Here is a 27876-nt window from a genome sequence, read left to right as displayed (position 1 = left end):
CTGCACCTTTGAAGAAAATGTATGACAGTTTGTACTGTAAGACAAAAGACAGTGTTATGTATTCTGCAGATCTTGCTAAAACTATTTAGAGCCAGTAGAGAGTATTTCAGCTCATAAGTATTTACCTTATAAGGTTAGAACCTGCTAATTGGTTTGTAGGGTCATGCTAGAAGGACGTGAGTCACAGAACCACAAGGTATAAAAGGAGTTCTGTTGGACTATGATGTTGTTCTTTAATTTTCTGGAGTTGTAATTGATTGAAATATAAAAACAACAAAAGGACTACTTTCTATTGCGAGGATAGTACCCCCAGTACTGTGCAGCAGCCGTGAGTTCTTCGAGAGAGGAGAGACGATCCCGGGGGCTACATTCAAAGGTGACTGCTGGGTATTTCTTGTGCTGATCTTTACGGTGTTTGACTCCGGCAATGGTTTGCCCTTTGCAGGTACTGTAGATGTTCCCTGTTTAGCTTTGTGAATAGGGAATTTTTATCACAAGAAACGTTATAGTACCAAAAAAGCAGTTACTTTTTCCAACTTGTTAAAAATACAGTCATGTCCATAAATTTTGGAATGAAAATTATTTTGTTGGATTTTAGTCTCTGTACACCACCAAATAGAATTTGAAATAAAGCATTCAAGATGTGAGTGAGGTCAAGACATTTAGCTTTGATTCAACGGGTTTGACAGTAGTGTGGCCTAACATTATTGGGGATCACTTCTTTTGCAACAATTTTTGGTAGGTGGTACATGTCAAATTAATGCATAAATGGTAGGACAGAGGGTTTCTCAGTAGACCTCTGCACAGTGCATCACATTGCCTCCAACAGATCACCTTCCTTCTATAGAGTCTCCTGGAGTCATGTATTACCCAGGTGAGTGCCGCACACCCTCCCAGACATAAAAGAAAATGAAAAATCAGACCAGGCCATCTTCTTTCACTGCAATGTGGTTTACTTTTAATGCTAATGTGCCTATTGTAACTGCTTTCTGCGGCGAACAGCGATCAGCAGAATTGAGAAGACCAGGAACAGCCTAGGACACCTGCAGTTTTAAATGCCCTGAGTCTTATGCTTCTACTAGCTTTGAGAACTGACTCTTTCCTTGCTGCATAATATACCCCACCAGATGTCAGTATTTGTGACATGAGCATTGCTGAGGATCTCTCCTGAACCGCAAACACCTCAGCAGCAGTCAAAAAGTCACAACAGACTTTAGTGAATCATAAGGAGGCAGTGTCATGTCATCTGCGGGAGTGATTGTGTGCACTATGGAAGTATAATAGTGCCAAAATTTCTCAAAGCAAAATAGCAGGTTGAATTACATGAACTGAAAAAAACGTGTTGCAATAAATATGTTTGAATTTTTCTGCATTGCAATTTAATCTGAATTGAAAAAAATCCTTAGAGCATTTACAATGTTTGAAATTTTTGCCACTGCAATTTATTGTGGTTGTATATTTCAAGTGAAAATTTTATTACCTGAATTTGTAAGATTGAAAAATAATGAAGATTGTATTTTTAACACTTGAAAATATTTTTGAACTGCAATTTAGTAACTTGAATATTTTTGCTTTGAATTTTAAATGCTTGGATTACATTTTAACTTGAAATATACAACCACAATAAATTGCAGTGGCAAAAATTTTAAACATTGTAAATGCTTTAAGGATTTTTTTCAATTCAGATCAAATTGCAATGCAGAAAAATTCAAACATACTTATTGCAACACGTTTTTTTCAGTTCATGTAATTCAACCTGCTATTTTGCTTTAAGGAATTTTGGCACTAATATACTTCCATAGTGCACTTGCATGAAAGCGCACACAATCACTTTCTGAGACAAATGTGGGACATTCTAACATTCTTTTCTCTTTTTTGCCGCTTGCGAGACCCCCCAGCAGTAAGAAGTTGTTAATATTGAATGGAAAAAAAGTTATGTCTTATTTGTTTTGTAGTTGGGATGTGAAACTCTTTCTTTTACACAAACACATACACATCTTTATATTTAGTAAGCAATACAATACAGTTAAATATGTAATTATTCGATCTACTTTAATTCACTACTGATTCAATTTAATTCAGTTTAGATTAATTTGTTTTCACACACAGTAAAAGTCTTTAGAATAGAAAAGTTTGTGCTTGTGGTTTCTTGGCTATATAAGAATTTTTTGTTAGGAGAGAGAATAAATAAGTGAGTGAGTGGATGGTTGGGTGGGTGAGTGAGTGAGTGGGTGGGTGAGTGAGTGAGTGGGTGGGTGAGTGAGTGGGTGGGTGAGTGAGTGAGTGAGTGGGTGAGTGAGTGGGTGGGTGAGTGAGTGAGTGGGTGGGTGAGTGAGTGGGTGGGTGAGTGGGTGGGTGAGTGAGTGGGTGGGTGAGTGAGTGGGTGGGTGAGTGGGTGAGTGAGTGGGTGGGTGAGTGAGTGAGTGAGTGAGTGGGTGGGTGAGTGAGTGAGTGAGTGGGTGAGTGAGTGGGTGGGTGAGTGAGTGAGTGAGTGGGTGGGTGAGTGAGTGGGTGGGTGAGTGGGTGGGTGAGTGAGTGGGTGGGTGAGTGAGTGGGTGGGTGAGTGGGTGGGTAAGTGAGTGGGTGGGTGAGTGAGTGGGTGGGTGAGTGGGTGAGTGAGTGGGTGGGTGAGTGAGTGAGTGGGTGGGTGGGTGAGTGAGTGGGTGAGTGAGTGAGTGAGTGAGTGAGTGAAATTTAAAATGAAATCATAATATAAAAAATATAAAAAATAACAATGTGTTGAATGTATTGGGGCACAGGCGCCACTACACTGTGTTCAAAAATGCAGCAGGGTGTCTCACTCTCTCTCTCTCTCTCTCTCTGTTTAAACTCGCAGTGGCGACTGACTGTAATAACTCTCTAACCTCCACACGGTGAGTTTCAGATTATATATCTATAATAATCATCTACAGTGCAGCTGATCTGATCTGAAATGTCATTATGTGTTAAAGCAGAGCTGGATTTTAGACAAACTCGTTATGTTTACACTAAATGTTTCTAGGATTTTCAGTTAAGGGGGGGCTCAGCCCACATAGATGTTTAACACATATTTGACTTGTTCAGAATCAGAACTCAAATGAGTTTTCTTGATCACACACACTGTTTACTGTATAAACCTTTTTCTATGTACAGGTACAATCAGAAAAATGTAACCAGAACCCAGTGTTAATGTTCCTGAGAGGCTGCGCTTTCAGAGAACTGAACTGTAGAACTGAACAGAGAACTGGAGATGGAAGGGTTTTCGGTCTCCAAATGAGCAGCAGGGAAGAATAGAATATTTTCATTTTCATGTGACTTGAAAAATCTTCCGTCTACTATTTAAATATAAATATTAAAACTTTGATGATCATGTTATCTAGTTTAATTTAGTGTTTTAGCTTTATAAATAAGACAGTAGGTTCTCTATTCAACCCCTTAAAATTTCATAGCTACTAATGTTTTAATGTAATTACAAAAAGCATCTCTTTGATATCATTCTTTTTTTGTTTCTATTCATTTTTCTAAATCAAAGTGACATAAACCCTACTCTAAGGCTAATAAATGTATTTTACGATTTGGGACATTATTTAATACAATTCAATTCAATTCAATTCAATTTTATTTGTATAGCGCTTTTAGCAATTTTCATTGCGCAAAGCAGCTTCACACAGTCAAAAAAAATTATTTAAGTTTGTATGAAATGTGAATTTGTATGAATCAAAAATACAATATTTATTACAAAAAACAGGATGTTTCTATCTCTGTAAATCACACTGCTATACAGTTAAACCGAGTGCACTGAATGCTGTCTGTCACTATGTTTAATCATTTACGTGCATAACTCTATGGTAGTTAATGCCATATGCACTATGTAATGTTTTATATAGACAGTTGGGTCTTAAAATTAAAACAGCAATACACACATCAAAAAATTTTATAAAGTAGACTATAGGGTCATAGAGTATGTATTAAGGGCTTCAATTTCGCAGCTGGTGTGATAGGAAATTTAAAGGGGACGATGGGCGATCACCAATTTGTGTGACGTCTATGGAGAATTTTTAGGGGGGCTGAGTACAAATATTAGGGGGTCTAAAGCTCCCACTAAAAATGGCCTCGCGACGCCCATGGCTAAATGGCTGAACAGTGTGTGTGTGTGTGTGTGTGTGTGTGTGTGAAAGCGTGAAAGCTGTTCGGGAATACCAGATCAGTTGTATTTAAGTGCTTTTAATATGATTATTATTGTCTGTTAAAGTCAGCAAGGGGGGCATTTACTTTTACTCCTTATACCAAAGAGAGGTCAGAAGAGTGAAATACATGTAACATCGCTAACCTTACTCGCTCTTGTCGATTTCTTCTTTACAATATCAGAAGAATTCGCCCATTTCTTTCTTCACAGGCTACTCAGGTGCTTGTTCAGTCCCTTGTTATTTCAAGACTGGACTACTGCAACTCACTCCTGGCAGGCCTGCCTCTGTCCACGATTCGTCCTCTGCAACTGATCCAGAATGCAGCAGCACGACTCGTTTTTAACCTTCCCAAGTTCTCCCACACCACCCCACTCCTCCGCTCCCTGCACTGGCTTCCTGTAGCTGCCCGCATCAAATTCAAAACACTGATGCTTGCCTACAAAGCCAAAAATGGCCCAGCACCCACTTACCTCTCTGCGCTAATTACACCACGCACTGCACCACGTTGCCTCCGATCCTCCAGCACTGCTCGCCTCATCCCACCATCTCTCAGGGATCGAGGGCGGCATTCATCCAGGCTCTTTTCTGTTCTGGCACCTAGATGGTGGAATGAACTTCCTCTAGATGTCCGTACATCAGAGACTTTGACTATCTTTAAACGACGACTCAAGACGCATCTGTTTCTCCAGTACTTGGACTAACCCCCCTCCCTCCGAAAAAAAAAAAAAAAAAAACTCAGTTGTGTTGGACTAATGGTACTTAGTTATTAACCTAGTTAACCCAGTGTAAGTATGTATCCAATGTTGTAAACATTAAAGCACTTTTTTGTAAGTCGCTCTGGATAAGAGCGTCTGCCAAATGCCTAAATGTAAATGTAAATGTAAATGTAACGGATGTATAGAAGTGTTTATCTTTTTGGTGCTTACTGGAAACACAGGCAGGGTGGGCTGTTCGCCCTGAGTTTCTGTTCCCCTTGGGGTTCTGTTTCCCCCTGGGTTTCTGTTCCCCCTGGGTTTCTGTTCCCCCTGGGATGTGCACGCTGTTAGACTCTGCCCTACACATTCCTGTTGAAGGCTGTCAGTGTTGTAGTGTTGTTGTGTCAGTTACTTTATTAGCTCTGTGGAGTGAGGAGACTGTCACCCTACACTCTCATATACAGTATATACACTTCGGGAGGCCATCGTGTAGTGTGCAGTGACGGCCGGTCAATAAGGGGCGCAGGGATGTTGCCCCCTTAAAGTTAGGCAGAGTAGAACGCTACTTTAACATGGAATTATTCAACATAATTACTTAATTAAATAAAGAATTAAAAAGTCATTTAGTCACAATATGCCACTGTATGTTAGTTAATGTATTGAATAGTGATTGACGTGGAAGCAGCTAAATATGAGAGAAAATTCTGTCATTTCTTTGCTAAAATACCCCTTTGCAAGGCGATTAGACGAAAAAAGAAAAAAAGTTCTTGATCTTCTAATTAAGCAGCAGTCACGTGACTACGGCCGAGCTTACACTCGGTGCTCTTCCAGCTTTTCTTATGGATATTAACAGGCATTTAATCTTTAAATTATTTTTAATAATTAATTTTTTTACTTTATATTTTGTTTTTATTATTTTATATGAATATTTTTGGGCTGTGGAATGAATCATCCATTATTCCATTATTATTCACTTTGATACATAGAATATAAAGTGTTTTGATATACAAGCACACTAATTATGCTCACAATCCGAGGTTTAACTGTTTCTATAGATTTTAACTACAGTAATTTTTCTAATGAGCAGCTGAAGGTGATGATGGCAAGGAAAAACTCCTGGTGACAACATAAAGACTCAAAATAGTGATAACATTTAGTACTATAAATAGTTTCCCTTCTGTAACATTTCAGAATTCATTATGGTTTATTTTGTTAATTAAGTTAGATAAAAAAAAATTTTTTATTAAGTTTTCAACTGGTTAATAATGAGGAGTTGAGTGCAAACTCATCATAGTAATTATAGTCCTAAACCATCCTTCTGTCGAGAGAGAGAGAGACCTTTTCATTTTAAAATGTAAATTCCACTAAATCAGTTATATCTATTAAACTATTAAGATAGTACCTTAGAGGATAAGCTACCAATTTTGAACATTAAAATATACGAGACGTAAAATAGCTTAAACACTGGACTATTAAACATACAAGAGGTAGCTTCCAGGCGAAACCAACAGAAAAAAAACTGAGAAAAAAAGGAAAAAATAAAAGAAGATTTAAACTAACATTTAAATGTTACAACAAGGAAGAATTGTGTTGTAATACATGATAAATAAAGGCATAGCACTTCAGACTACTGGAGGATTAAAACAGAAAAAAAACAGCTCACAACACTTCCCCGACAAAAGCTTATCTGATAATACTGGGAGGAAGCCCTAACCAAAATGTGAGGAAGAAAACTAAAAGGAGCAGTAACAGTGAAGCCCTCTGAAATCTCACAGGAAATCTGTTATTATTATTATTATTATTATTATTATTCCTCTCTGAGGATAAAGGACTGAACACCCTGCACTCCACACACTGAGCGAGCTGAATGTTGGACATGATAAGTGTTTAATGTACCTTAGTCAGGGTTTTGTCGATGTTATTTCAGACACATGGAGTCTACTTAAGGTTGTTAAAGGAAAAATAACATGTTCTGAAAAAAACAAACAAACTTTGCTGTCTGCAAAGAGCAAGAGGCATTACTACTATAATTATGGACTGTTCAGTCATTTACCATCGGGTGGCGCTATAACTGCCTCCGAGCCCACGCCAACAGACTGAAAAACAGCTTATTTCCTGTGGCTGCTGCTGCACAGAGCAGCTGACCACGGAGTGTTAACTGATACAACACTGTCCTGTCACTTTCTGTCTATATTGCACTGCTTCGTCCACTACGCATCTTTACACTTATGTTCATCATTGCACTACTGCCCAAGTAAACAAAAAATAAAAGTATGCTAAGTATATTAAATGCTAGCATGCCAGAGCATACTAAAGTGTATTTGCTCCAGACTAATGACTAGTGTACTTGAAGTTTGCTATTTTTTGCTGTTTTGTATGCACCTGTGTTCTGGCTTTTTACCCGCTTTTTGCTGTTTTTGGTGCCAACAGTGCTTTGGCCTATAATGAACTGGGGAAAACCGGCTGTAATGATGTGATTTTGGTGCATGTTACTGGCCCACATTATTTTTTGTAGGCCTGTCTACACAATGATTTCTGCTGCTGCTGGGGGAAACAGGATAATATCGAGGCCGTCACTGCAAATGAACATTCATATATTCTTCATGTTTAGCCTCTAGTCGCTAACCCACTTTTTTCTTATGTTATAATTTAAAAAAACCCGGCTCCCATTACATGTTTGTGCCACCATTTTAACCTCATCTCTAAAGACATTGAAATGTAACTAATAAAATAGATTGTATACAGATAATAAACAGATAATAAAATACAAAATTGGAAATTATTGGGCAAAATTAAGGAGTCATTCCTTACTGCCTTCGATTACATGTCTGATGGCTTGGGTGAAGAAACCCTACAGAGACGATGGGGGTACTGTTGAAATACATTGGCACAGTGGTGCTGCTTAGGGAATTTAACATGTTTAGTGAGAACATTTGCATTTTGTTTGTCTACACATCTTTTGACAGATCAACTGTAGTAAGGCACAGCATCTGCTTGTTTTAGAGACGAGTAGTCTTCCTCATTGCCTCGTGATTCTGCGCATTGACCCAGGTGTGGAACTTGATGTCATCCAGAAGGTAGTGATGGCCTGAATCCATGGCATGGTTCTGGAAGTGACTGTGGATCCTGTGTGTAATGTATTTAGGGGGATTTCCAGTGGGACAAAGTGGTTTAGTCTTGAAACTAAATAAATCATACCATTAACCTCTGTGTCGTGAGTGAGGGGGGTGGGGTGATGCCCAAATATGGTAAACCACATTATTTGTGGAGCTGTGGTTATGAATAAAACCCATGTACCAAATGTACCAAATTGCTCCTTTTTTCAACCTATTTGCAATATTTCTAGAGAATTAGCACATAATATGATTAAAGAGATTGGGTGGTAATTTATCCATTTATTTATTTATTTGAATATGTTTAATAAAATATTATGACATGGTAAGCCAGTTCCCCCTTGAAAAGCCCCATTATACATGTCCAGAGGTAGAGAATTCAGTTCAGAAATGTTCTGTCTCTAAATCTACAGTACCTAGGCATGGACAGGTACCTGGTTTAACTCCCTACCTGTTCTTATCTGTGCAGTGCTGCTGGTAATTTGCATCTCAGACATGGAGTCCTTCAGGGTTCCTCACCATGCCCTGCTTTTCTTCATCCTCACCTTCATCACAGGTGAGTGTAACTTCAGTCTTACTCTTCACAGTTGGTTCAGCTACTGTAGCTCCTCTTACAATCTCCCAAACTATTAAATATGATTTAGGATTAATTTCGTTTACTTCAGGATTTGTGAGGTAGGAAGGTGTGAAAGTTCTTACTTTAGTGGTTTATTTTATCATTTCATTTTTTATTAAGAAACAAACTTGAGTTACAGGCCAAACAACAGCAGTATGCCTGTAACCACTGGAAAGGCCAAAACATGTCAAGCTGGAAGTGTTTTATGTCTATTTGTGTACTGTGGTTCTAATCACATATCTCTCAATGCAACTTAGAACCATCATCAGTAATGTAAGTTAAGGTCATCTGGTGTCTCCGGTCTTTCAACATCAGACACACTCGCCTAGGCAACACAGCCAAGGGTGACTAGCTCCCAGCTTGTGTCTAAGTAGATAAATCCTCTGTTGTGTCTGTGATGTTTCTGGTGGTTCTCCTGGGCTCTTCCCAAGGTCTTAAGTGTTCTGTAGGGTGACTGACCATCAAGGCCTCTGCATACAACCTTAAGGGAGTTCCATCATTCACTTGCAGGCCCTTATATTTGGTCATGTTTCTTTCGAAGACCTGCTTTATCCTTTACACCTGCTTTGGCAATTTGAGATGCCTAGGTTGACCTTCAGCTGCCCACCCTGTGTAGTGTTTCTAAAGACCTGCAGTGCTTCAGGCCGCTTCTTAAATTTGTATAATTTTCAGATCTTTATCAAATTTCACTTATTTGCATAGAGCACAAACTGGGCTTTCATAATGTGGCTGATGTAAATATGTTAAATTCATGTGCAGCTTTTAAACTTTAATGTCAAAACACACCAACAAGAAAATAAAATTTTTAAACTTTAGCAGAAAAAAAGTGAAAATGTAGAATAAACAAACCTCACAGATTGTTTTAAACACAGAAATGAGTTAATGAAAGTGTTGGGGGTGTGTCCATTACAAAAGGAATATATTATAACACTCAAAAAGACCTTTTATTTGGGGTAAAGTGACTGATGTGACCAACTTTTTTCAGCAGAGCCTCTGTTTTACTGAATAATCCACGACTGTTCATAAATATTTAAGACTTATTGACACCTCTCAGGTGACACCACACAAACACACACACGCACACACACGAAAACACACAAAAAGCAGACCAAACGTCAGCAGGTCTCTCCCCCAAACAGCACAGCAATAAGCATTTACTTACATCTGAACTGAGTCCACTAAATCACTGATCAGTAGCTCATGATACATACATTGAAACAATTTAAAAAACAGCAAGCAGACTGACTCTGACCATTTTAATAATTCATCGATAAATTACTGATGTCTTTGGTTTCGGCTGTAGTGAGTGATGAAGGTGATCACGTCATCTCGTCGTCTCCGCAGCAGTGGATGCATCTATAATTTACATTTATTTTATATGAATCACATCATCTGAAATTTGCTCCTCGAGACACTGCAGAGTTTGGTGCTGACCGGCGCAAATGGCTTCCAATTTGTTGATGAGGTCCTGAACTAAAGCATTCTGACCTGCAATCATTTGCTTACAGCCAGCTTCCCCTCCTTTAGAATCACCGCAGACTTCTAACACCTTTCACTTACAGTACAACAGCCAACCATTAACATATAAAAAGCAGCAGTTCTCATAACTAGCTCTAATTTGTCATGGTTTTCCAGGTATGTTCATTGACTTGAATTACTGTACATGGTCGTTTGGGTCAGTTTTTACCCGTATACACCCGACAAACTTGAAATTAAGTGGGAGTTTACTGTTTCCAAGTACTTCAGGATTAGCCTCTTTTTAATGCAGTGATATCAATGAGATGGTACACCCAGTGATTATTCCCATAATGTACATTTAGATCTAGAGGTGACTTTCAAGCAGAGGCAGTTGTAGTAGTCCAGGATGAGACCTTGCTTTGTACACTGGTGCGCAGTTATGTTGGAACTGGTGTGGGCTTGTTTTTTAGGAGTTGGGCTCGACCCCTTAGTTCCACTGAAAGGACATCTTAATGCGTCAGCATACCAAGACATTTTGAACAATTTCATGCTCCAAACTGGGAACAGTTAGGGAACGGCCACTTTCTGTTCCAACATGACTGTGGCCGACTGTGACAGTGCACAAAGCAAGAGTCCTGACCTCAACCTGATAGAACACCTTTGGGAAGAATTAGAGCGGAGACTGCGAGCCAGGCGTGGTTAAAAACTCCCATAAACAATTCAATTAAATTTTATTTGTATATCGCTTTTAGCAATTGTCATTGCCGCAAAGCAGCTTTACAGAATCAAAAGAATTATTTATGTTTGTATGAAATGTGAATTTGTATGAATCAAAATGGTCAGTTTGTCCCTGGTGAGCAAGCCGAGGGCGACAGTGGCAAGGAAAAACTCCCTGAGATGGTAATAGGAAGAAACCTTGAGAGGAACCAGACTCAACAGGGAACCCATCCTCATTTGGGTGAAACAGAAAGCAGTAAATGATCTGCATTTATACAGTGTGTAGGGTGGCAGGCAGTTCAGCTATAATAGCTGATGTTAATTGATGTTAATATGGAGTCCAGGTAGTTATTGAAGACCCAGGTAGACTTGTAGAAAGTTCCAAACACACTCCTAAACCTTATGGAAGGCCTTCCCAGGTGAGTTAAAGCTGTTATAACTGCAAAGGGCAGCCAAGGTTTTGCTGATGTAGACATCATAGGAAAGTCTATGGATTAAGAATTGGCTTACTCAAGTTCATATGCATATAAAGGTAGGCTTTCCAATACTTTTGGCATTATAGTGTATGTGCATCAAAGGGGTTCTCTATGAAGGCTTTATTTTAAAATGTGTATGAAATACATGATTCTAATTTAAGTACATGTGCCTGTATAGAGATCATTTTGTTTCTCTGGTTCTCTCTTTCAGGACCTGTATCCGCATCAGATATTACATATGTGCAATTTAATGATCCTGTTAATCACCACTGTCATGAGGAATGTTTAGGTGTGGTGAAATGGACTCTGTCAAGTAACCCGGATTATGTAGTGGCCGAGTGTGATCAGACATCCTGCAGGTCAAAGGAGGGGTTTAAAATGTCCCATGATCAGTACCTGAAGGCAGAGCCTATCCTTTACATCCCTGCAGCTGATTACAGTAAGAGGGGTTTATACACATGCTGGTGTGACGACAGAGAAATTAATGATATGGAACTCATTATTGTGTGTAAGTGTCTTTACTTTCTCTCTACAGCTTATAAACTTTTTTTTATAATACCAGGTTCAGAGTTTGAGTATTTTGTTCCTTCTTCTTCTCAGACCTGTCATCATCGATTCGCCGAAACCCTGGTGAAGATTTGTTACTGGATTTGCATGTAACAGATCGGGTCAAGGTGATCCATGTAGGTAAAGACTCAACAGATCCACATGGTGAAGAGATCTGTACTGTGGATAGAAGCTCACTAAACTGTACAGCTGAATACACACCGAGGACATCACTTAATGACACAGTCCTTACACTGAGAGGAGTAAATCTGACTGATGAAGGAGTTTACACCATCCAGGACATGGACAATAATGATCTTCATGTTTATGCAGTATCAGTGGGAGGTATGTACAGTATTCTGTGTGATTTCTGGCAGTGTAGAAAATTTAACAATTATCTGAATTATGGGAAATATCTGTGATATGGATTGTTTTAAAATATTTGGTATTTCTACTTAGCATTAACAGTGTCTTCTAGAAGCCTAGCAGCAGTGTCCATGTTCAGTCTAATTTCTTACTTTGGTTGAAACCCTGTAAGCAAGCAGAAGTTATAGTAGACATAGAAGTTTAACGAGTATTTATAGTCTTTGGTTTACTCAGAAATGTTCTCTCTCACGTGTGGCCCATGCTCTATCTCAGTGTGTGTGCGCCACTCGTATAGTTAAAATCCGTGCACACGTGTTCTGTTTACTATAACATTGTGACTATGTGTGTGTGCATTTTTTTTATTTTATGTCCATGCACAGTAAAGGCTGCTACAACAGCCTCATGAAGAGAAAAAAGGTTTAAAAGGATGTAGCAGTGCGGGAGATGATTCTGTTTAATGCCAACGTGACATCCTCAAAAGGAGGCAAAAGCAAGTGACATTAGAGAGGTTCACTGTTAAAGATTCCAGTTTCCAGAGTCTATGACTCTCTGTCAAAAGGCAATGATTCCATTAGTGAGTGTGGGTGTGTTTGTGTGTGTGTGTGTGTGTGTGTGTGTGTGTGTGTGTGTGTTGTGTGTCTGTAAGAAAGGTGTCCTACACAACCCCTCCTGCTTCTCTCGTCTCACATCAGCCACAATTCTTTTCAAAGCTAAAATGCAGGTTAATTTGTGTTTTGATATACAGACATGCTTATGGAACAAATTATGCTTGCAATCCGAGGTTCCACTGTATGTAGTTTGAAGTTGCCGCAGGCTCTAAGAGGGATAGGAAAGACCAGGAGACAGTATTGTGGTGACAAAACAGAAAGGGTTTTTATTACTTTCAGTTTCTTTCTCTTTTTTCGGCAGGCTCAGAGCAAAACTCTGTGCCTGCCGAAAAAAGTGCATTCTTAAACATCAACAAAAAGTTCAGCATTTCATAATTTTTTTTAGGGCCTGGGACAGTCTAGGCTCCTGTGCAGTCGCCACTCCTGTGCAGAGGATCCAAGATCCAAGATGGTGGCGCGGCAGTAGCACGCAGCGGCCACTCCGGAGCCAAAATGGTGCTACGTTGTTTACGTTTTGTGTGTAGCGCATTTATTTTACTCTGTGTATGGATATCGTTGCAACTGGTGTCCGTACATACAACCACCAGACACTTTTGTACCTAAATAACCCGGTTAACGACATCCATGATGAGCTGCGGGAAAAGCTACAGGACCTCGGCTTGCTGTGTGAACCAGGCCTCGAAGCGTTGCCTGATGCCAGCGGCCGGAGAAGGGGACATCGGAAGCGGTGCACGAGAAGGCGGAAGCACAGCAAGCGGGTGGGAGTCTGTGCTAGGCTAAAAACAAACCCTAGATGGCCAGCTCTCCCGTCCATTATCTTATCTAACGTCTGCTCCCCGGACAATAAACTGGACTACATCCGACTCCAGCAGGCTACACAGCGTGAGGTTAGAGACTGCTGTGTCTTTGTTTTCACGGAGACATGGCTCAGCGACAGAGTACCAGACGCTGCTATTCAGCTAGACGGGCTAGACTTGTTTGGCGCCAACAGAAATGCAGCTCTGTGCAGTAAGATTCGCGGTGGCGACTTGTGTTTACATCAACACGAAATGGTGCAAGAACTCTGTGCTAGTTTTTAGTTATTGCTCATCGCTGGTGGAGTTTGTGACTGTTAGATGCAGAACTTTTTATTTACCATGGGAATTCACCACTGTTTTTATTATCGGAGTATACATTCCACCTAGCGCTAATGCTAAGGAAGTGCTATGGGAACTGTATACAAAGATCAGTGAACTGCAAAATACACACCCGGATGGACTGTTTATTGTTGCTGGAGATTTCAACCATGCAAATCTCAAGTCAGTGCTTCCTAGATTCCATCAATATGTGGACTTTGCAACGAGAGGGAAAAACACGCTGGATCTTGTTTACACAAACATCCCCGGCGCATATCGGGCAGAGCTTCGCCCCCACCTCGGCTACTCAGACCACATATCTGTTATGCTAATTCCAGCATACAGACCACTCGTCAGCCACTCAAAACCGGTTCTGAAGCAGGTGAAAACCTGGCCAGCAGGAGCCATCTCTGCTCTTTTAGGACTGTTTCGAGAACACTGACTGGAACATGTTTAGGGAGGCTGCAACTTACGGCGACTTCACTGACTTGGAGGAGTACACGTCATCAGTGACCAGCTACATCAACAAGTGCACCGATGACGTCACTGTCTCCAAGAACATCATCTCACGACCCCATCAGAAACCGTGGATTACTGCGGAGATGCATGCACTTCTAAGGACCTGAGACTCGGCCTTCAAAGCGGGAGACAAGGTGGCCCTTAGAAGAGCAAGGGCCAAACTTTCTCGGACCATTAGAGAGGCGAAGCGTGCACACACCCAGAGAATCCACAATTACTTCAGGGACAGCTGCGACACACAGCGCATGTGGCAGGGCTTATAAGCCATCACAAACTACAGGACGACATCAACTGCCTGTGACGGTGACAGCTCCCTCTCAGATGCACTGAACAACTTCTACGTTCGGTTCGACAGGCAGAACGACGTGGCGGCGAGGAAGACCACCCCTCCTCCGAACGACCAGGTGCTGTGTCTCACTACAGCTGATGTGAGGAAAACTCTATGCAACCCACGTAAAGCTGCTGGTCCAGACAACATCCCAGGCAGAGTGCTCAGAAAATGTGCGGAACAGCTGGCAGATGTTCTTACTGACATCATCAACATCTCTCTGAGCAGCGCCGTCGTTCCCACATGCTTCAAGGCCACCACCATCGTCCCCGTGCCCAATAAGTCTTCTGTGTCCTGTCTCAATGACTACCGTCCCGTTGCACTCACACCCACCATCATGAAGTGCTTCAAGCGGCTCGTCATGAGACACATCAAGACCCTGCTGCCCCCCTCACTGGACCCACTGCAATTTGCATACCATCCTAACTACTCAACTGACAACGCCATCTCCACTACAATCCATCTTGCCTTCACACACTTGGACAATAAAGACACATATGTTCGAATGCTGTTCATAGATTTCAGCTCAGCATTCAACACTATCATCCTTCCAACAACAGATAGGAAAGCTAAACCTGTTGGGCCTGAACACCTCCCTCTGCAACTGGATCCTTGACTTTCTGACCGGAAGGCCTCAGTAGTAGAAGTCAGTACGGATCGGAAACTGCACCTCCAGCACCACCACACTGAGCACTGGGGCCCCACAAGGCTGTGTGCTCAGTCCCCTGCTGTTCACACTGCTGACTCAAGGCTGTGTAGCAACACACAGTTTAAATCACATTTACACACAGTTTGAATCACATCAAGTTCGCTTGTCCCAACCCTTGGTTAAGGGCCAAGGACCCAAAAGGGAAACTTGTGAATACTCTCTTTATCTTTCATTATAAATACACAATTAATGAGTAAAGTTATCCTTACATTTTGACCGATGCGGCCACACATCTGAACTAGAAAGTTTACCTGGTACTTAGGGAAGCATATACTGAAATGTGAAAGACAGACGATTTTACTTTTACCACAAAGTGAGGTCGTGTCATGTTAATGTCAAAATCATATGTTAATGTATAAATTTATGTTTTATTCTGTTTATCTGCTTCTTTCTTTCAGGGACTGAATCAGCTATCTCCACTGTGTATGCAAGGGTAAATCAGGCTGCCGTTTTGCCCTGTGTACATAAATGTTCTGGTTTGGCCAAATGGACATTGCTTGGTAAACGAGACACTGTGGCTCAGTGTGATCAGACAAACATATGCAGGTCAAAAAATGGATTCAGAATATTCTATAATAGGAGACTAAAGAAAAACCTCAACCTCACCATCACTCGAGCTGATTACAGTATGAGGGGTTTATACACGTGTCAGTGTGATGGCAGAGATCTTAAGAATGTGTATCTCATTATTGATCGTAAGCATCTTTACTGATTTAAGTTTATTTTTTAAACACATTTACATCCAATTAGAAATTTGATTGTGTTTTTTCTGTTTAGCCCAAATAGTAGAATTTATTACAAACCTTGGTAACGATCTGAGGCTGAAATTGTTTGTATCGGAGCGAGTGAAGGTGATTTTTAAGGGAAAATACTCAGCAGATCCACATGGTAAAGAGATCTGCACTGTGGATAGAGACTCACTACACTGTACGGCTGAATACACACCAAGAACGTCACTCACTAACAAAGTTCTTACACTGAGAGGAATCAAGACGACTGATGTGGGGTTATACTCTATCCAAGACACAAAAAATAACAATCTTCAAATTTGCTTACTATCAATTACAGGTATGTATACATTGAAATCCTGCAAGCCACAGTAAGGGTAACAAAGGAGAAGATTTACAAATGTTAGCAGTAATATTCACACAGACACACACACACACAGTATATATACTGTATATATACATATTTTCAGTCAAATCAAGTGGCCTTTTATTGTTATTTTAACCATATGTACATTTTAGCATACAGTGAAATGAAACAAGGTTCCTTCACGGATCAAGGTGCTAAAACATAAATTAACACCATATATTAACAAGACTAGGAAATTAATTAAATGTAACTAATTAAAGTGTTAAGACTAAATCTATCTTCATCTACTTCTACCTCATCTACTTCCAACTTTATCTATCCCAAGAAAGTTCAAGACCTCTTCGCATGTCCACCAAGAAAGTAACTTACTCTTTCTGGTCATTACACCTTAACGACTCTCTTTAATCTCTCTATTGTCTCCCTAACAGCTGTCTCCACTCTACTCTCTAGCTCCAAAATTTTCGCCTCCTCCGTTATTTACGTAGCAAGCCGTTTTAGATAGAGGAGGACCCTTTGACTTTAAAGGACTTAAATACAAGGAACTTTCCAATTTACCTTAGACTGAAGAAGCTACTTGGATGAGTAGTGAAATGTTTCTATAAACTAAGAAGTCGTCCAGTTTACATGACTCAACGTCCAAATGTTAAAACTAAAGTATTAGTATTCGGTCTCTTTATCTGACCTCTTGAAAGAGAGAGGAGTGAGGCAAGTAGAGGACCTATTCATGTTGCTGAACAAGATGGAAGAAATGCATGGGATAGGGGTGAATTTGTGAATTCCATTCTGGGGGGTTTGGGTGTGGGTCTGGGGGGTGAACAATGTGGTCACAGATTACATAAATTGTCTGAATAACGGATTACATTTTTGAAAATGTAACTAAACAACTGAGTATTTAAATGGCGGACTTAACGCGTTAGATTACTCATTACATCAAAAAAGTAATCCAAGTACTCTAATGCGGGGACAGCTGGTGATCTTAGTGGTGACCTGAGCAGACCCAATGGGCAGAATGTTTTCTTCAACTGGTTTATTACAGGATCATGAACTGTCCATGCTTGTTCCGATAAAAATGACCAGGTGGTAAAATACCAGACCACACATCCCTCATGTTGTTCGTTTGAAGCTTATTTTTCAGCTGACTTTGTCTGTATCATTTCCAATTCCTTATGCACCCTCTTTAGCATGTCCTTGTTTTCATCTCTGAAGGCCCTTTCTGTTTAAGAGCTCCTTTAGATCACTGGTGATTTAGGGCTTGTTATTATGGCAACACCTCACTGTCCTGGTAGGGATGATTTAGTCCACACAGAACTTAATATACTCCGTTATGCAGTCTGCCTTGGGGTCTCTGTCATCTCCATGGGGCTAACAGACTGCTTTAAAACATCTATTGTTTTAAAACAGCCCAGTGGAGTCTCGTTAATTAAATTAAATTCTGTTTAATTTATATGGCACAATCGTCACAGAAAGCAGCAAAGAAATTTACATTTAGGCATTTGGCAGACGCTCGTATCCAGTGCGACCTACAAAAGTGCTTTAAAGTTCACATCACAGGATACATACTTACACTGGGTTAGGAGGTTATTAACTAAGTGCCATCAGTCAAACACAACTGTGAAGGTTTTTTTTTTTTTTTAATATTGGGGGGGGGGGGGGGGGGGGGGGGGGGTTGTCCAAGTTTCTCCAAGAAAATCTTTGAGATGGTAGCAGATAGCAGATCTCTTGCATCCTGCTTCTCTTTATGACCACATGCATGATCAACAACAAGATGGATTGTATGAGGGGGACCATGACATCTAACTGACTACATCAGCATTCCACCACACTACTTCAAGACAGAACTTTTGTGAATAAGGAAAGTTTTCAGACCCTTTTTATTGTTTCCATATTTTATGTTTCACACTGATCTTAAAATAGATTTGTTTTAGTAAAAAAAAAAAAATATCCCATTTATGGTTTTCTCCAGGTACTCCCGTTTCCTCCCACAGTCAAATGACATGCAGATTAGTTTAACTGGCGTTCCCAAATTGTCCCTAGTGTGTCCCTTGTCCAGGGTGTACGCCGCCTTGTGTATATGACCTATGTACAGCGTGTGTGCAGTAATGGGTGAAGGGGTTGTCTTTGGAAAAAAAAAATAGTTGTTTTTTACTTTGTAGTTGTCGGGGATTGTGCAAAGTATGATAAGGAAACAAGGATTTGAATCCTTTTTAAGATTGTGGAACGTAAAAAGTGTGAAACAAAAGGTAGAAAACATGGGAAAAATCATCTGTAGGCACTGTACCGAGTGCAGATTACAGACCTGCATGTTTACGGGGCCAGCTTTTCATTTTAAAGGATTTTATTTTATTAACTTGGTGGATTTTATTTATCTAAAAATCTGTGTTTTCTATGGAAAGAATCTTCTCAAGACATTTTTGGGAGGAGGCTGTACCTGTTGCAATTGTCATTAAGCAGTGGAGTATTCATACTTGAGTATTTCTACTTAGTTCTTGTACTGAGAATTGTTCTCACAACTTATAATTCACCTGATTATTAACTATATTGATAACTTTTACTTTCTATCAGCTACAAGTGGAAATAATTCTGTACTTTTTTACTTGAATATATTTCTGTGACAGCACTGCTCTGCTTTGAGCCACACCAGCTGCTCTGGTCAATTTTGCCATCTCCATAGCCTCGTTTAAAGCCCCATTTTCTGCATGGTGTCCTGTGGAGGTCGAGCTGCTGAGTTCCACAGCTTAAATATGAACATGCCTTCAGTCCAGAACTCTGGATCATTTGAATTGTCATCTTCTTTGCATCATCAACAATCCTTCCTCCCAAATACCATCATGGATTAGTTCTTTCAATGTGTCTGACTCTGACATACACCATCTACTATGAGATCGTATATAGATAGAAGATTTGCCTTGATTTTAAGATGAGCATGAAACATAATAAAATGTGTCTGCACTGTATGTGCATGTAAAGATTTACCTTTTATTCAGTTTATCTGTTTTTTTTTTTTTAAATCCAGGATCACATTCCCCTACTGTAAAGGCAACGTTTAGTCAGGCTGCTGCTCTGCCCTGTAAAAAGACATGTCCTGGTTTGGCCAAATGGACTCTGTTTGATAAACCAGATGATGTATTAGCTGAGTGTAATCAGACATCCTGCAGGTCAGTAAAGGAGGGGTTTAACATGTCCCATGATCAGTACCTGAAGGGAGATCTCACCCTCACCGTCGCTGCAGCTGATTACAGTATGAGGAAGAGTTACACATGTCAGTGTGTTGGCAGAGAGCATGTACATCATGTGGAACTTCGCATCGAGCGTAGGTGTCTTTATCTGCTCTTATAAACACTTACTGGTGGAGGTTTAATGTATTACGTAACATTTGCATCCAGTTAAGATGTTGAGTGTTTTTTTTTCTTCTCAGCCTTGAAATCATCAATTCAGATAAATTCTGGTGAAGATCTTCTGCTGGATTTACCAGATGTGTTCAAGCGAGTGATCTATAAGGGGGCAAATTCGACGACTACACGTGGGAAGGAGATCTGCACCACACACAGCAGCGGGCTACGCTGTACAGCTGAATACACACCAAGAACATCACTTAATAACACAGTCCTTACACTGAGAGGAGTAAAGCCGACTGATTGGGGAGTTTACACCATCCAGGACTCAATCAACAATGATCTTCATATTTACACAGTATCAGTGAAAGGTAATTATACAGCATGGTTTATGTCTGTGTGGGAAATTCAACATTTATCAGAATTACCAATAATTAACAACAGAAACAAAAATAGCTTGTCCCTGTTTTTCTGTTACATCCACATTCACATCCAGTAAAGATATTAAGTGTTTCTTTTTTCCTAGCCATCAGATCATCAGTTCAGATAAACTCTGGTGAAAATCTGCAGTTGTATTTGTACGGATCAGAGCGAGTGAAGGTGATCTATAGACGTAAAGATTCCTTTTGGAATCCTGAACGTCCTTTTGATGTCGAGATCTGCACTGTGGATAGAAGCTCACTGAACTGTACAGCTGAATACACACTGAGAACATCACTCACTAACACAGTCCTTACACTGAGAGGAGTAAAGTCGAGTGATGAAGGAGATTATATTTTCCGTGACATTGAGAATAATGAACATCTCCAAACTTACACAGTATCAGTGAGAGGTACGTATACTGTGTAGTTTGTGTCAATGTGGAAAACTCAACATTTATCAGAATAACACTGAATTATAGGAAACATTGGGTTCAGGTTTATGATTGTGACAGTGTGATAACCACAAACAGTCTGGCAACACTTTGGCATCTGGTAATGGTTTAGATTAAATAAGAACACATGACCATTTAGCAAAGGTGGGAAGAGTTATAAACTTTTGTACTCAGGTACAAGTACTGTTACTTTAGTGAATTACAAGTAAAGTTACCATTATAATCTACTCAAGTAAGAGTAAAAAGCAGCTCATTAAAAATTTACTCAGAGTAAAAGTTACTCAAGTTGAGCTTGAAATCAAAGTGGTGGCTTAAATATGACGTGACACGATAGCCAATAGAAAAAAGAGCTCAGAGCCGAGAATGACGTTCAGCACAAAACCTTTATCGGCCTCCCTCAGTGTCACAAAGTTATAATACAAAACATAAATTAAAAGTAAAGAAAAGGGTAAAGGTATATAGAGCGTTTGTGGGAGGAGCAGCACACCTGAGCTCCTACTCGTTTTCTTCTTCTCACACACACACCACGGCAGCACACACACACACTGGGGGAGGGGTGGCAACTCTTAAAAAGCCAACATACATACATACATAATGTGGCATACAGCCTAGTAGTGGCCGTTACAGTGGACAGGGGTTCGATCCTAGGAATTAGAGGGCATTTGGCTTTCAGCTGGTTCTGCATCACTGCCATCTGTTTTGTCTCCATCGTTCTTGTGAATTTAGCGTGTTTGTTCTCCATCCATCAATCAGTGCAGTGGTTTCCGGGTGCAATTTTTTTCCCTCCCTGTTGCATTATTTTCATTATTTTTCATTTTCATTCATTTATTTTTTTACTCAGTAACAACTATGATTTCAAATGGTACAAAACTTTAAACAAAACATACTTTAGTAAAAGTTAAAATTCAGATTTTAAGAACTACTTTAAAAAGAAGAAGTACACAAAAAAACTACAGTAATGTGAGGCAATGTAATTCATTCCTTTCCACCTCTGCCATTTAGCCTACCACACAGTAGAATGTTAATGTAAATGCATTTCAATGTCAGTTACCTCTCATTGCCTGGTGTTGGACTTCTTCTGCAGTCAGTGTAAACTATAGCACATCTTATCTGTGATTCTTAAATCATAACGTTTTAGTTTCAAAGGGTAAAGTTAGTCATGCTAAGTGTGTGTGTGTGTGTGTGTGTGTGTGTGTGTGTGTGTGTGTGTGTGTGTAGATCACACAGTGTGGCGGAGTGTCCTGATACCAGTGGTGTTGCTGCTGCTTGTTGCAGTGGTTGTAATAATCCTGTACAAGAGGAAACGACTTGAGTGCTGCCAGGAGGATGAAGTAAGTAACAGGTGCATCACTGTGACATCAGAGGTCACATGACTGTATGCTGCAACCAGAAAAAAATCCACAGCATATCACCTTGCAACACACATTCTCTGTGTCCGTCATCAAGGAATTCAATCTCCCTGACTGCCATGCGGCCCACAGGACATACATGGAGGAATTGAGGTTCAACTCCCAACAACTCTGTTCTTCGGTCACGTTCCTCTGATTAGTAACCTGCAATACCTGTTTTCAATCACAATGATATCTCTGACCCTGTTTCTGCCCCTGATTATTAGTTTAGAGCTTTTGTAAGGCCACTTCAGAAGCTAGATTCCATGGTAGGCATTTTTAGCCATTCTTAAGAAGAGCAGAAGAGAGTGGATATACTATAGAAATTCCAAATTAATCTTCAATAAATATTTGGAACGTCAAATGCTTCTCAAATCATTGCTGTAATTTCTAACAAAGACCTTACTCTGGTCCATGGCCCCTCCTTGAGAGCAGAGTTCTTTTGTTACAACAAAGAAGAAACCAACTGAGGCAGGTGATGGCGATGAACAAATGAAAGTTTGCTGCAGCGCCTTATTAAGCTATGGCTGCTTGTTCGGTCAGGGACAGAAGATAAATATGATTTCATGGTGGGGAGGTTTTCTCATGATGTGAAGGAAAACCACTGGGTTTGGATTTGCTGAAGACCTCCCTATATCTCATATACATGTGAGGAAATGTAACTGTAGCAGCTTGTTCAGGCCTCTCAATGGAAGTTGACTATTTGCAAAACTGGCACTTGAAATGACTGAGCATGACAGAAGGGGGAGCATTTTGGGATGGTTCTGTAATTCCAGAGATACTGAGGATCATGATATGGACTCTGTCGTGGCAAATTATGTGAAATGCAGCAATTAAATGGACAGCACTGGCCAGCCAAAAGACACCAGACACACCACGAAAAGTCCACATGGTCCCCTAACTTCCCCAATTTTACATGGTTTACAGTATATATCCTTACCTAGTAATTACCTTATTTTTTGCTTCTTCTTAAGTCAACTAGTTACTTAATATTTATTAGATGTATGCTAATTTTGTTCAGGTCAGATTGATGTGGCACCTCCCATTTACCTAATTTCCCCCCTCTCATCACATACTTACTCATGTCTGGGTAGGCCTCAAAAGATCTTACATCATCCTTTTTCCTTTTTTTCAGAGAGAGAGAGATTTTGGCTTTTTTCAAACGTTTTGAGCTTTTTCTAAGATGCAAAATAATCCTATCCTATTTTTCTATTCCTTTCCCAACAGTCAAGCTTAGTAAGCTTAAAATTATTGAAATAATTGATTTGTTAATTACATTCTTTTTCTTTATTTATTACGTGTTATTTATTAATTATTTTATGATCTCAAGATTATTATTTTTATCGATTTTATAAACATATAAAATATGACAAAATTAGTATTATTAGTAAATATTATTAGTATATTGTTAGTTAAGATATTATATTAGGTTATAATATTACTATTAAAGTAGTTTAAAGAGTTTGTCTCTGCCTCTTGCCTGTGTATCCCTTCACTTCCCTAAACTGCACGGCCTGTGTTTTTCTGATGCAACATAAGAACAGAGGGCCAGCTCTTTCACAGAGGCATTCTGGGTATTGGACATTAAACTTATTTTAAATTATGTAACACATAATTTGTAAGTCAATGTACAGCATCTATGACACTACAGTTCCAGCTCCATCCATGGCTTGGATGCGCACAGTTTGCTATTGTGGCTTGCTGTATTTTAGATGGCCTTTCTGTTCCATCAAGTGCAACAGTGAAAGACCTCGGTGTGATTATTGATTCCAGCCTTTCATTTGAAGCACATGTAGATAATATTACCAGGATAGCATTCTTTCACCTCAGAAATATTGCCAGAATAAGAAATTTATTGTCGCTAAACGATGCAGAAAAACTAGTTCATGCTTTTATCACCTCTAGGTTGGACTATTGTAATGCCTTACTGTCTGGTTGTTCAGCTAGGTGCATAAATAAGCTTCAGCTAGTCCAGAATGCAGCAGCGAGAGTCCTCACTAGAACCAGAAGATATGAGCACATCACCCCTATCTTATCTTCACTGCATTGGCTCCCTGTGAAATTTCGCATTGATTTTAAAATACTGCTCTTGACATATAAAGCATTAACTGGTCTCGCGCCGCAGTATCTAAGCGAACTGCTAGTGTCTTACGATCCGCCACGCCTACTTCGATCAAAGGATGCAGGCTGCTTGTCAGTACCGCGTATTATGAAAAATACAGCTGGGGGCAGAGCTTTTTCTTACAAAGCCCCAAAGTTATGGAATAGTCTTCCAAATAGTGTTCGGGACTCAGACACAGTCTCAGTGTTTAAGTCCAGGCTAAAAACCTATTTATTTAGCCAAGCATTTTTATAAATAGATTTGCCATAGGTAAAGGAGCAGATCTGGGGGACTCATGGACGTAGAGTATTATGGTGAACTGGTATGTTTGGATGCTGTCTTCCTCACTCTCATTGATCACTCAGGTTTGTTGACGGTGAGGTGATTGTTTGCTTTACATCTCAGTTCCCCCTCATGTTTGTGTTTCCTTCTGGCTCCTCCCTTTTAGTTATGATGTCATAGTTAGTCCTGCCAGAGTCTCTGCTTGCACTCTACACTAAATATACATTCACCTTAAACATTGTTCGACCGTGACCAGACCTAACTGTTATCTCTCCATCTCTTTTGCTCTCTCCTCTTCTGCTCTCTCCTCTCTCCGTCTCTCCTTTTTCCTCTACCTATCTCTCTGTCGAGCTATACATGTCGCTCCTGAGCTGCCAGTGATCCAGACCTTTTCTGCCCTCTGGACCTGTCTAACTCGTCCTGGAGTCCTGCTTCTGGTTGGAGATCTTATCACATGGATGCCCCCGTGTGGTCTGCCTGGAATGCGTGTGGTGACTGGGGTTGGTTCCACTTTTCCATGAAGGTGGTCCTGTCCTCGACTGGTGCAGACTGCTGTTCTCTGAGGACCTGTGACTTCTGTCGCTCAATAGTTCAGGACTGGAATTTCCTACAGTCAACCTGAACCTCCAATAACAAACTGGACTCCATTTAATTTTACACATTTCCTTTTATACTGAACTTTCAGTCTCACACAGTATGAGTGCAGATCAATCCCTGCTATCCATTTTCACCCAAATGAGGATGGGTTCCCTGTTGAGTCTGGTTCCTCTCAAGGTTTCTTCCTATTATCATTTCAGGCAGTTTTTCCTTGCCACTGTCGCCCTCGGCTTGCTCAACAGAGACAATCATATCATTTTGATTCATACACATTCACATTTCATACAAACTTAATTCCTTTCATTGTGTAAAGCTGCTTTGCACCAATGTAAATTGTTAAAAGTGCTATACAAATAAAATAAAATTAAATTAAATGGAATTGAAGTGTACTGTACAGGTCGCTTCATAATCAGTGGAGTTTCTCATTGCTCGAGTCAGTGGGTGCTGTGAGACAGAGAACAGTGTCTGAATGTTTTATAAAAACTCCAATACTTATTGTACTTAGGTATTTCTGGAGAAACCTACAAACATGGAAGGCATGGACTACACCTCCCAACAACACTGTTCTCCATTCAATGAAGTTACTTGATGATGGACACAGAAAATGTGTGACACTTTGATTAGAAACCAATCAGTCCTGAATTTTTATTCCTGTAAATCTGCTTTATGATGATAAAAGTTCTGTACAAATGAAATTGAACTAAATATTTATATGAACTCTTGCTGTTACATAGAATCCTTTGTTGTTGTTTTTTGAATAATTCCTCCACTCTCACACTGAGAATAAAATCCTCTACAGGTCTTTATGCATAAAGTATTTGAACTGAAATCATCTTAATTTTATCCAGCACCATTTGAGATGACGTGATGAATATATGTATTGTAGGTTATAAAGTTTGTGATTAGTATTTATTAATGTGTGGTTTAATGACCGTGTGTGTTTCACCTGTATTGTACAGAGAAACAGCAGTGAAGCAGGAGAACACAACTCAAAAGGAACCACAGCAATGACTGCTCTACCAGAGAACCAACAGATGTTAAGGCAGAGTGAGAACTAAACTCAAGCATGAGGAACATGAGGGAAGAGCTGCATACAGCTGCTTACAGGATAGTCCTGGAGTGAGGAGAGAGCTGAACTCGCAAGAATAAACAACTTGTATCGTCTGGATCAGGGGTCGGCAAGTTCTGTCCTAGTCAACCCTACCCAACCCTGCCCTAATCAAACACACAAATACTAAACACACCTGAACAAGCTAATTAAGGTCTTCAGGATTAGTAAGGCTACAAGGCAGGTGAGTTTTTTTTTCCAGGTTTGGAGCTGAAATCTGCCGGACTCTCTAGGGATCTCTAGGACCCAACTTGCCAACCCCATGTCTAGATCCTGATAACTTGATCAGGAGCAGTGGTTTTTCATTCCATGTCCCAGGTGTTCTACAGTGTTTAATTACACTAACTGTGGGTTGCAGCATGGGTGAGTGTAGGTCACAACCAGTCACAGAATCACTTTTTACACTGTCTCTGAAGTAATTGCTCGTAAAACCCTCGTGCCTATGATTACATCACAGCGATCAGTATGACCTCAAGTGTGATATTGCTTAAATGAAATGGTGCCAATGTCTATGGACTCTATATGTTTTTGCTATACAGAAGCAGATAGTTGTGCCCTTTACGGATATATACTGTTCGATTCATAGAGGTTAAAGTGAAATGGTACAAAAGCAAGAGTGGTGTTTTATTAAACATTTCCCTTTTTAAATCATTACCATTTGGCTCTCATCACTGCTTTTATGATTCAGACTGCTCTCTTATCTAAAGCTTGTTTTTATTCTGTTGTCTATCTGTATGGATTGATATTAAACCAAAGCCCAATTTTACAGTGAATTGTTTTATTTATACGGTATCTTGAGACTCATTGTTTTCCCCAGTCAGAATATACTATATTTATTCAAACATCCAGCTCCTGTGGCTCGGATCTACCCTTCATTTTTTTTCTAGGTCATAGTTTTGACTTATCTAGGTCAGGAAACCCTTCATGTTATGTTTTATTTTTGTTTATGTTTAATTAGTCTTCAGAGGCTTGTACAGTGGGCACTTTGCATGACTGGTGCATTGCTTCATGCGCTTCCCTTCTTATTCTGATGCAGATCCTGATCCTGAATGGAATGTTTAATAACATTTTAATAATGTTTAATAATGGAATGAGATAACATACTGTGAATGTCCACTTTCTATATTTAATTTGAAGAGTGGTTTTAAATGTAAAGTGTTACCAGCCTTATTATTTCTACTGAGTCCAGAATGCTGAATCCATAAATGCTGTTCTCAGAAGGTTTCCAATAAACTTCTGGATTCCAATTAATGATCATTTAACACTTTGTCTACAGAAACGACCAGGGGTGCGTTTCCCGTACAACGATGTAGCTCTTTTCTTAACCACCATTGTGCGATGCAACGCTGAAGAAACTAACTAACTAGTCACAACTGTTTCCCAACACCATAATACCTGTGTCGCAGATCCATCGTTAGAACCATGTTGGTTTGATCTGTCGTTATGACCTTCTTCTTCTTCTTCGCTATGGCGGAGTACTGCCATAGGCACATATCGCCCTCTACTGTAAAGTGTTTTTTTTCTTCAGCTCACATTCAATGCGCTTTCGCAGTGACGTTACGTAGAAGTGATGTAATAATGTCACAAACGCAACATTCATTATTTGTACAATAAAACATATATAGGCATACACAGTTTAAATGTGCTCTTTTCGGATAACAAAGTCT

General features: G+C 39.9%; 1 protein-coding gene across 7 annotated transcripts; it reads left to right on the top strand.

The window, feature by feature from the left end:
* Positions 1-248: 248 nt before the first annotated feature.
* LOC128523357 (uncharacterized) lies at positions 249-26977 on the top strand. Of its 7 annotated transcripts, none has more exons than XM_053495679.1 (13): positions 249-376; positions 2837-2873; positions 7828-7938; positions 8444-8530; positions 11453-11749; positions 11842-12132; positions 15831-16127; positions 16210-16500; positions 19541-19837; positions 19943-20230; positions 20386-20691; positions 21952-22064; positions 26061-26977. In XM_053495679.1, exons 4-13 carry the CDS (start codon positions 8470-8472, stop codon positions 26157-26159), a joined length of 2340 nt encoding a protein of 779 aa, XP_053351654.1. In that variant the 5' UTR covers positions 249-376; positions 2837-2873; positions 7828-7938; positions 8444-8469; the 3' UTR covers positions 26160-26977. The 7 variants fall into 7 exon arrangements, with proteins under 7 accessions (XP_053351654.1, XP_053351653.1, XP_053351651.1 ...); XM_053495678.1 differs by having other exon boundaries at positions 249-445; XM_053495676.1 differs by lacking the exon at positions 7828-7938 and having other exon boundaries at positions 249-445.
* The last annotated feature ends 899 nt before the right edge of the window (positions 26978-27876 follow it).

This window comes from Clarias gariepinus, chromosome 1 (genome assembly GCF_024256425.1).
Source record: "Clarias gariepinus isolate MV-2021 ecotype Netherlands chromosome 1, CGAR_prim_01v2, whole genome shotgun sequence".
In the NCBI taxonomy this organism is placed as follows: domain Eukaryota; kingdom Metazoa; phylum Chordata; class Actinopteri; order Siluriformes; family Clariidae; genus Clarias; species Clarias gariepinus.
Note: the sequence above shows the minus strand (reverse complement) of the source record. Positions and strands in the feature narration are given on the sequence as shown.